The sequence below is a fragment of the Triplophysa rosa genome, linkage group LG7 (assembly GCF_024868665.1).
Source record: "Triplophysa rosa linkage group LG7, Trosa_1v2, whole genome shotgun sequence".
Classification (NCBI taxonomy): domain Eukaryota; kingdom Metazoa; phylum Chordata; class Actinopteri; order Cypriniformes; family Nemacheilidae; genus Triplophysa; species Triplophysa rosa.
Window position 1 is genome coordinate 2,368,559 of NC_079896.1, and position 10,886 is coordinate 2,379,444.

At 41.7% G+C, this 10,886-nt stretch overlaps 1 protein-coding gene across 1 annotated transcript in view; it reads right to left on the bottom strand.

Annotated features, from left to right (window-relative positions):
• LOC130556615 (uncharacterized) overlaps positions 1 to 9,213 on the bottom strand; it is a 37,452-nt gene extending 28,239 nt beyond the window's left edge. The window contains exons 1-2 of the mRNA XM_057337798.1: positions 9,187 to 9,213; positions 8,691 to 9,029 (exon numbers count right to left, since the gene is read on the bottom strand). Of these exons, the coding sequence (XP_057193781.1) occupies positions 8,691 to 9,029; positions 9,187 to 9,202 (355 nt within the window). The 5' untranslated portion in view covers positions 9,203 to 9,213. The remainder of the gene's footprint in view (positions 1 to 8,690; positions 9,030 to 9,186) is intronic.
• Positions 9,214 to 10,886: the final 1,673 nt, after the last annotated feature.

Genomic DNA, 10,886 nt, shown 5'->3' on the forward strand with positions numbered 1-10,886 from the left:
ACACTGTAAGTGTTCTGCATTCAGTGTTCCAGAAGTTCAGGGCATAAAACTGAACTTCTATGCAATATACCAAACGCTCCCTTACCGTTCATTTATAATATACATTTGATTAATAATGTTGCATCAAATATATTAAAATTGTTACCTGAGAACGTGGTGGATCCAGAGGCGTATTAAGACCTCATGGTGCCCCCCATCCACCCACCTACCCACACGCAATAATCCACTCATTAAAAGGTTTATATATTAAAAGATTTTATAAGAATGAAACTCAGCAATTTACAATGTACTATTTTACAAGAATTACACATTAACATGACACTTTTGTAGAAAAGAACACGAAAAACAACTCTTTTTCATCAAGCATTTTTAACAATTAGGCCTACTGTAGTTAAGAGGTCGCGTTTTCATTGGCCCGCCGTGGAAGCATATCCCTGATTGGTTGACTACTTTTGACAGCCTATAATGCCTGGAACACACAGGAGGACCTCTCGAGAGCAAGAGTACCAAAGGATTCGTGGACGCACGGCACGCATTTTGAGTGCGCACACGCTCACTGAGCGAGAGGAGAGAAAATTCATAAGAGAGCAGCGTATAATTGAAAGCGCGCGTCCAGTTTTGTGCACGAGCAAAGGAAATCGGCATGCGAGCGGAGAGATTCGCGCGCTCGTATGACAAGAATGCGCTCTCGCCTTGTAATAATGCGCTCGCGACATTTGTCATTATAATAACGCCATACCCCCACGGAGCAGCTTTCCGCGCGTGGTTATCATTATGCGCGTTTGCATAGCGCGTGCGCGCGCGGATTCCATGCGCGTGAGTTTTGGGTCCATTTAAATTCCATAGTTATCTACCTACTTTCTAACGTTACACTTTTAAATGTTGCGTAAGTGTAAGGTTTTCCCAGCGTTTTCTAACCTTAGATAAATATAAACAGTGTTGGGAGAGATTTCTTTTAACATTCTAAGCAGGTGTACTTCATACAAACTTTAGAAGGAAGAAATAAGTTTCCCTCTTTAGCCTTGGCTTTAGGATTCCTAACAACTTTTCATTGTGTAAGTTTATGTTAGGCTCCATTAACAGATAGTAAATCGGTTCCCAACATAACATACATTGTTTACATCAGGGTCGGAAATTAAGGGACATTCTAAAACGCTTAACGTACCTAAACAGCGATCACGGAAAACCAAATTTCTGTCAAACCTTCCTTGTACTAAACACTTGCTGCTGTCAAAAGAACGACCTCTTGGTCCGCGGATAAAGTGAATAATATCACGTTAAGCGTTTTCTCCCCCATAGAAGTCCATTATAAGGAAACAGCTTAACGTGGCGTAACGTACCTAAATAGTGATCAAGGAAAACCACATTTATGTCAAATTTTACTTCTAATAAACATGCTGCTGTCAAAAGAACGAACTCTTGTTCGGCGGATAAAGTGGATAATATCACGTTAAGCGTTTTCTCTATAGAAGTCCATACGAGAAAACCGCTTAACATGGCTAGACAAATTTCTGTCATTTTAGTTGTAATTAATACTTCAAAAGCCACCGTGCATTGTGTTAAAAAGTGGCGTAGCCTACTCTTTATGCCCTGTCTGAAACCAATATTAAGAAATGAGGCTGAAAGCTAAAGTTGCTAACTCTGGCTTCAGTGTTGTTACATCGAGCTGAATAGCCTGTGGAGCAAACTAGAACAAAACAGCACAAATGTTTCTAAAAGCTCTGATAAAAAGGGACAGAAATATAAATGAGATGATACAGCGCGTTCTTGTGGCACAAATGCTCGCGTGGCTATTGCGTCAGTAGGCTAATTGGCATTGCCGTTTATCCGCGGACCAAGAGCTCGTTCTTTTGACATCAGCAAGTTTTTAGTACAAGGAAGGTTTGACAGAAATTTGGTTTTCCTTGATCGCTGTTTAGGTACGTTAAGCGTTTTTCACGTTAAGCGTTTTAGAATGTCCCGTAAATTAACAGAGGCTTGACAACAAGGTGAACAAATCTGCTCTCCAAGTTCAAGACAAAAGAGGAAAAACAGTCCATGCATTATAAAAAACTAGCTATGACAGTCGCAAATAAGATTGAGGTGAAAATGAACGAATGTGGATGACAGCTTCTTTGCTCTGATACAGTTTTGAGCATTACAGCCAATCAAGTTCATGGTATGAATATTCTGACCAATCAGAGGCGTTTAAATGATTCACCGGTGAAGAAGAGCTGTGCTGAAGCGCGTCACGCTCAAAAAGCTTACCATTAACCGCGTACAGAATACGATGTAAGAAAGAGATTAATTAGTCAGACTCTTTACTGTATTATCTGAAGCCATTGAGTGTTTTAGTGATGTTGGATGTTCTTTGTTTGTTTTCTACATATTTCCCGTTTGAATAACTGCTTTTTATGTTCCCCTTAGAGAATCAAAAAAGCAATAAAACAGCAATACAATAATTTATAAACGCTTCTCGGCTTGTTTTGTAGCGTGTAAAGCGTGTGACAAGTGTTCATGTATCCTAATATCTGAAAGTAATAATCAAGATGACAACATCAAGGGGAATAATCAGCATCAATGATTTTTTTTAATCTTGCAGTCCTATGGAATGAGTTTATGTTTTATCAGATATATGCTGCTCTGATCCACATCAGTTTAAAGACACCTCTGGTGCTGCTTTGTTTCTGTTTAAATTAAACAAGTTATCAGGGTTAAGCTATGTTTTCAACATTTTCATTATTTATATTTTATTGTTTATTTCATCTACATACATTTAGAAGTAAATTATCCACTACCTCTTATCAGCAATCCTAGGATTTATTTTTTTCATAATTTGATGCCTGGTCACTAGGGTTAAACACACATTTTCTGTCATGGTCTGTGGACCCACTGAAGTAGCCTTGGCCACCCCCTGGCCACCCCATATATAAAACTCTAGCTCCGCCACTGGCTAAAAAGTCTTATAAAAAAGGCTTATATTAAAATTTTCGACTTTTCTGTTTGATTAAATAAATGTAATGCTTTATATAACTTATTAGTTTTCATTTCATCAAATTTTTTTAGAACTTTAATATACGTGTTTTGTTAAGACACTTATCCCATGTTTTTCATTTGGGAATTCATTATTATATATTTTTTAATTAGTCAGTATCTGTGTTTATTAAGCTTAGTTTTCCCCTGTCACTTTGACTGGGGGTGAAAAGTTGTGTGCTTTGAGGAGGAAGAAAAATAAGGGTTGCAGTAAAGTAAAATGGTGCATAGTTGGGCCCCCCATACATGGATTTGCCTAGGGCCCCCAAATCACTAAATCCGCCCCTGCATATAGATCAGGTTTTCCGCGATTATCTCTGATAAAAAAAGTAAATTGTTAAAACTTAAACTTGAGAAGAAAACTGGGGCATGGCGGAGTGCCGCTTCTTAACACCAGAAGAGCCGCACACTGAAACAGAACAGAGCGAGACCTCAACCTATGTGCCGTGTCTCAATCTCGAATTGTCCTACCTGTCAGATTTTCCTACCGCAGGGCAAAATTTAGGCTATAATCTAAACCACATCGACAAAATAAACAGGTAGGATGATTTTACAATGCAAAATACCCTGTCAGATAGTCCTACCAGTTTAAAATGAACACATAATATAAGTTTACATCATAAATACCCTGTCAGATTATCCTACCAGCATAAAAGAAACATGTATGATTAATTTACAGCGCAATACCCTATAATTGTACTACCAGTACTAAATAAATATGTAGGCCTAGAATGATTTAACAACGAAAATACACAATCAGATTCCCGTAGCAGCATAAAAAAACAAGTAGGATGATTTTATAGCGCAAGAAAATGACGTAACATTGATGTGCACATGCCTGCTAGGATAATCTGACGGGTAGAATGAAATTTCGGGACACCAGCCCATTCTAAACCCCTAAACCCTGGCCCCCCCACTAGCAGCCCCCTCACTTTGTGCACCCTTGCGCCGACTCTGTATCACACAGAGGATGATTTGAATATTATCAAGCATACAGCATCATCTATTGCCTTACGTTTACTTAAACCACATCTGAATCTTTGAAATTTGCCCTGCATGTTACATTTGCATTTGTGATGCGATGGCACTTTGCTAAATACATATATAAACATTGCTTAGGCCTACTCCAGCTTTAATCCTCCTAGTAGCATGGCCTTGTAAACTGTACTGTACTGTTTAGCGTGTTGACAAAATGTTTATATGCTCTCCTACTTGTAAGTCGCTTTGGATAAAAGCGTCTGCAGGGCTCTAGACTAACTTTTTGCACTGGTTGCACTGGTGCGCCTAACTTGTTTTCTTAGGTGCACCAGCACAAAAGTTAGGTGCACCCAAATTTTCGACCGCATCGCATTTAACACCGCAGTTTTACAAGTTCACTTTTTTTTTTAAATCGCTGTCCATATAGGCAATATTGACTTGTAAATGATTAACTAACAATCTGGTCAACATAAAGTTCTTTATTTGAAGCACAATTCTACAAGAAAGCAGCGCTCTAGACTAACACTTGAGAGAGGTGGCACTGGTGCTACCAAGTTATTCAGTTGGTGGCACCAGCCCTTAATTTGATAGCACCAGAGTCGTGGGGTGAGGTAAGAAAAAAGAATCACTAAAACTTCATTAAAATGTTTTTAATACATTAATAAATCAATTAGAAATTAATACAAATCATTGTTTATGATTGAATTATTTTTATTATATATGTAAACTCTCTTTCAACACTTTACCATATTTAAAGCACATCTTTCTTAAAGCTACTTTCTTCCTTTATTTGTTGTGAACGACTCCTATAAGAGAACACAATTCCTTTAATATCAGTGAGTGTTTTTGGGCCGTCCGTTGTTGTTTGATGAACATTATAAACAGAGATCTTTATTATGCTGCTGCCCCTTTAAGAGCTCGCGCAATATACTGGAACACGTGTTTTGTTTCCCAACTGTTTGGTCAGAAACAAACTGAATACCTTTCCAAGGTTTCTTGTTAATATGGGAATTTTTAGGTTATTTTGTGTTAATATGTCCGTTTCAGAGTAAGAAGGGTGAAAGAGAACTCCGTTTAGTATTTTGTGCTCTGACTCTCTGGGCGCGCGCATATCTCAAACAACCCGCGAGACCTGAAGGCTTTTAGTGATTATTCTTCATGAAAGCTGCATTGATACACGTTTGGCTTCTATCAATAGCGACTCACAAATAAATAGTATTTAGCGTGATGTATAACGTTTTGTATGCTTTGCAGTATTGTTAGAGATCTTTATACAATAGTTCAGTGCTTAAAGTTTAAACACGTGTTTCCTGCATTAGCTTCACATGCATACAATACTTGCAACACATTTCGTTATCTTTGCTGTTTTGTACCTTAGCAGGGGAAATTCTTGTATTCTGCATATTTATTTAAGTTGCAAGATTGAGCGCTTCACTCGTCTGCTCTTTCGGTCCTTCGCCTCTTAAGGCATTTATGGTTCTGCGTAGGACCTACGCCGTAACCTACGGCGTAGCCTACGCAGGCCGCGTACCCTGTGCGTACCCTACGCCGTAGCCTGACGCGCACCTCTCCAAAAATGTAACAAGCGTCAACTCAACGCGGACCCTACGCGGACGCAAGCGCTGTGATTGGTCGTTTGGCAGCTCGTACTTCCTTCTGTCTGGGACGTACTTACATAGAGCGGCGTCAGATTCGTCGTGACGAATGACTGTCATGCGATTCTGGAGAGAGATTTCCTCTAACGTCGGTTTGGAGTTGCGGAATGCGTGAAAAGATGGAAGAACACCCGGGACAAGTACGTTCGCCTCCGAAAGAAACTCGCCCCTAGGAGCGGGGACCCAGGCGGGAAGAAAGTCCCTGCGTTTTATATATTCCTTTCTTGGCTCGCAGAGGAGCACAGGTCAAAGGCCATGTTTGACGTGTACAAGCTCCTTTTTGAGTGTCAACAAAAGACATGAAGAACTTCGCACTTTATAAACACTGTGCACGATCTTTTGCGCTTTGTAGTTTTATTTTTTGTCTTACCTTTTATTGTTACTAGTTTTTTGTAAGTTTTATATTTGTGTTAATATTGCATTGTATACTCCTCTATACATAATTTGCACTTTTACATATTCTGTTCTTTGACTCTTTTGCAAATAAAGAACAAAATTATGACACTTCCAGATCTTGGTTTCATTTCGTTTCATTTTTAAATAAACAATTAATAGGTTGTCCATGACAAAATATCATTTCAATACCCAGTTTTGACATCTATGTATATACAGTGCTCGGCGTAAATGAGTACACCCCTTTGAAAAGTATACTTTTTTCAACAATATCTAGATGAACACACATAAAAATCCAAAATGTGGACAGGTTAATAATATAACGGATTACACATTTTTCTGTTTTACTCAAATTGGGGTGATGCAAAACTTAAGCCCCACAACAAAAACTACTACATCTAGTACTTTGTATGGCATTTACGCTGAGCACTGTAGTTTGCACTTGTTATATTGTGTAGTTGCTGGAAATAAAGAACAATAGTATGTCTTCATAACAGGTATTTATTAATATGTTTACATGTCAATTACAGCTTCTTTACATTTACATCAACACAAATTATTGACCAAGTTGACCACGGCACACAATCTGGTTCTGCCATGACACAATTCCATTGGGTGATTGAAAGAAGGCCATTAGATCATTGCGCACACCAATTGCAGCTCTACTGGAGCGTGCCCTTGAAAGGTTACGTGGATCTAGAGGTTCAAAAACATTAGTGTCATGGCTCTGCTTCCTTAGTCATGTTTTTCTTGGTCCTGTAGCAGAGCCATGGCAAAGTCTTTGGTTATGTGTGGAGAGAAACATATTATTGTCCGTTTGACAATAATATACGTTCTCTCCAGTGTCTTGTCATTGGCCCCATTCCTCTCGTTTCCTCGTTATCTTTCCCTGAGTGTTTAATGTCCCACACCTGTCCCATGTCGTTATCCCTCGTTTGTCAATCCCTATATATACCCTCATGTTTCTTTGTCTTGTTGCTCGTGGATTGTACTATGTCTGTTCTGTGTTTGGATTGTATGCGTGTCCGCTTGTGCCTCGTGTATGACGTTGTGACAGTGTGCTCTGTGTTGTCAAGTCAAGTCAAGTCTAAGTAAATGAGTTATATCAGTTTGTTGTTTTTGTATTGTTCTTGTCGAGTGTGATCCCGTTTGTTCCCTGCCTTAGTTCAGTTATTCCCCATCGTGGGTGTTTTGTTTTGTTCCTTTGTCTATTTGTTTAATAAATAAATCATTTGTTAACCCCTTCATTGCCACTGCCTGCCTGCTATTGGGTTCTTTCCTCCACATTCGTGACAGAATCCACGAGCCAGCATGAACCCAGCAGGCAGCACCTCGGCCTCTACCATGCGGGAGTTGGCCGATTGGTGGCAGTCAACGTCTACCCTGATCCAGAAGGGTGACGGCCCGATTCCACCCCAGTGCAATCAACCTCTGGCGGAGTATGCCCGGACATCTGCGTCTCGGAGGGGCTTGCTGCCAGAGGTTCTCTTCAATGCTTACTTCCTGGCGGGTCTCGTCGAACCTCCTCCTCGGGCCATTCGCGAGAGGATGATCCGAGGATCCTTCCAGGAGCTGCTGAGTGGCCTCCCCGTCAGCTCCTCTCCTGACGCTCCACGCTCCTGCCTAGCGTCCATCCCGGAAGGTTGCGTCATGGGGGTCGTGGCCCTGGGGAGTTCAACAGCAGCCTCTCCACCGTCCACCAGCCTCGTTGGCAAGCGGGGGAGGCGAGCGTCCTGGGGATCCACCTCCGAGGAGTCCCAGCCGGAGCCAGCCGTTCCTTATACCTCCTTCCATCACCCGACCACCAGCGGGTGGCTCGGCGAAGAAAAAGAGGCACGGCGGGCAGCGGGGTCTCCATCCCGGCCGGTGCAGCGCGGCGTCCAGCCCGGTGCAGCCGGGGTCCAGTCCGGTGCAGCCGGCGTCCAGTCCGGTGATCCAGCCGGCGTCCAGTCCGGTGCCAGCCGGCGTCCAGTCCGGTGCAGCCGGCGTCCAGCCTGTGTCCAGTCCGTGTCCAGTCTGCAGTCAGGTCCGGCGTGATCCAGCCGGCGTCCAGTCCGGTGATCCAGCCGGCGTCCAGTCCGTGGTCCAGCCGGCGTCCAGTCCGGTGGTCCAGCCGGCGTCCAGTCCGGTGTCCAGCCGGCGTCCAGTCCGGTGATTCCAGCCGGCGTCCATGGCAAAGTCTTTGGTTATGTGTGGAGAGAAACATATTATTGTCCGTTTGACAATAATATACGTTCTCTCCAGTGTCTTGTCATTGGCCCCATTCCTCTCGTTTCCTCGTTATCTTTCCCTGAGTGTTTAATGTCCCACACCTGCCCCATGTCGTTATCCCTCCTTTGTCAATCCCTATATATACCCTCATGTTTCTTTGTCTTGTTGCTCGTGGATTGTACTACGTCTGTTCTGTGTTTGGATTGTATGCGTGTCCGCTTGTGCCTCGTGTATGACGTTGTGACAGTGTGCTCTGTGTTGTGAAGTCTAAGTAAGTGAGTTATATCAGTTTGTTGTTTTTGTATTGTTCTTGTCGAGTGTGATCCCGTTTGTTCCCTGCCTTAGTTCAGTTATTCCCCATCGTGGGTGTTTTGTTTTGTTCCTTTGTCTATTTGTTTATTAAATAAATCATTTGTTAACCCCTTCATTGCCACTGCCTGCCTGCTATTGGGTTCTTTCCTCCACATTCGTGACAATTAGTGTCCCCTGCCACCACCCTGCGCCACTCTCCTAGCTGAGGTGACCCTGTAGTGTCCGAGTCTGTGAAATTTGCAGGGATGTATCTATTCACAGCTGTGTTGACCTCATCAGTGCATGCCAGGAAGTTGTGTAAAACACAACATGCTTTGACGATGTCGACAGCTTTGTCTGGCCGACACTCTAGGGGTCTTCCTAGGATCCGCCACCTAGCCACCAAAATGCCAAAAGCATTCTCAATCACCCGTCTGGCTCTGGAGTGACGGTAATTGTAGATCTGCTTTTCCCTGGGCAAGTTCGTCCCTATGTAGCAAAACAAAAAGCATTGATAAATAGGTAATTACTTTGTGTAAAAAAAAAACTGTGAACACGTATAGGCATTACTATTATTATAATAGTTTATTTGATATATACACATTTACACAAAGAACCATTATCATTTATAGGGCCTATAACATACCTGGAAAGGGACGCATTAGGTTGTTGTGTAGGGGAATGCAGCATCACCAACTATCACATGTGGAATTATTACACCTGTCCCAGGAAGATTGGCTGGTGGGGGCAGGTTCATTTCGTGTTCCAGCAGCATAGAACCAAATCGACTCTCCTTGAAGATCCCACCATCACTTTCTCGTCCGTATCCCCCTACATCCACCATGGTGAAGCGATATCTGGCATCGCATGTGGCCATCAGTAAAAGTAACTGTTTTTCTACTTCGATCAGCTCCAACTCCATTAAGATGCGATCAGCTTCCATTGTCGTTTTGCAAACACTAGCATACACACACACAAAACATCGGCGAAGAAGAGCAAACCCATGAAAACACAAAGAGCCAACTAGCGTTTCGGCGGTGTAATTGCAGTATGACGCATACTCTCAACGAAGAACCATAAATGTTCACGACGGCGTCGTCTACGTACGTAGGCTACGCCGTATGTTACGGCGTAGGTCCTACGCAGAACCATAAACTGACCTTTACCCGTAACCCGCGAATTACGTCTTTGGGGGCGGGGGCACTGATAGATAAGCGAATGGTTGAAGGAGGGGAGACGAAAATGAGTGACTGAATGCGCAGCTTGCGCAATATAACATTTCTGCACATTAAATTTATAATACGCAAAACTTATATTGATCAGTTTGACAGTCGCACCGGTGCAACCATTAAGAAAAACTTTTCGCACTGGCAGGAAGATTTGTAGCAAAATGAGACCATTTAGTCGCAGTCTAGCGTGTCAGAGAATTGGTTATGATTTTCGGATGGATCAGGCCTTATCTTAACATTCTTAACGAAAAAGTTGTCAATCGTTCTTTTCATCTTCTCTCATCAACCGCGGCTACATCCACTCTGTTCATATTAGGGTTGCACGGTGTACCGGTGCTACGGTAGCATCACGATGCTAAAGCTTCAAAATACCCGCGATGCCTCTCTATTTTTGAAACGGTAGTACCGTAGTTAATGTTGCATATGCGCATTAATATTTATTTGCCTTTTTACATCTATATCTGCCTTTTTGCGGTGTTTATCTCCAAAATGAATGTGTGTTTTGAAAGTCTCTGACGAGTTAATGATTCAAATTGGCGATTTGAACGAGTTGGTTAATTGATTCACTAACTCAGTGGAAAATTGACGCCACCTACTGGCCGTTTTAGTTCTGCATTTAAAGTAAGCCTAATATTTCCCTTTATAAAGACTGTTGTATCAATTACATTTGTCCAACATTTGAATTAGTTCCTACGTGAAAAATGATCTAGTGTACTTTAGTATTTACTACAGTAAACTACTAAAACTCATAGATACTAGTGTTTTTGAGTCTTACCATAGTAAATATTTAAGTATACTACAGTATTTCTAGTATTTACAAATGACTAAATGTAAATGTATTTGCTACAATTTATCCAATTACTACAGTTAATACAACAACATATTCTAGTGCAAAGTATAATACAGTTTACTATAGTAAATACAAAATGTTTAATATAAATATGTGTTTTTTGTATAGATTTGAATTATATGGCACAGCATCGTGATACTACTTGGTATCGAGATACTTCAGCTGGTATAGTATCGTAAGACATGTTTATGGTACCGTGACAACCCTAGTTCATATGTCTATAGGCGACTCACCTCTCTGTCCGACTGCAGCACAGCATTTTCAAAC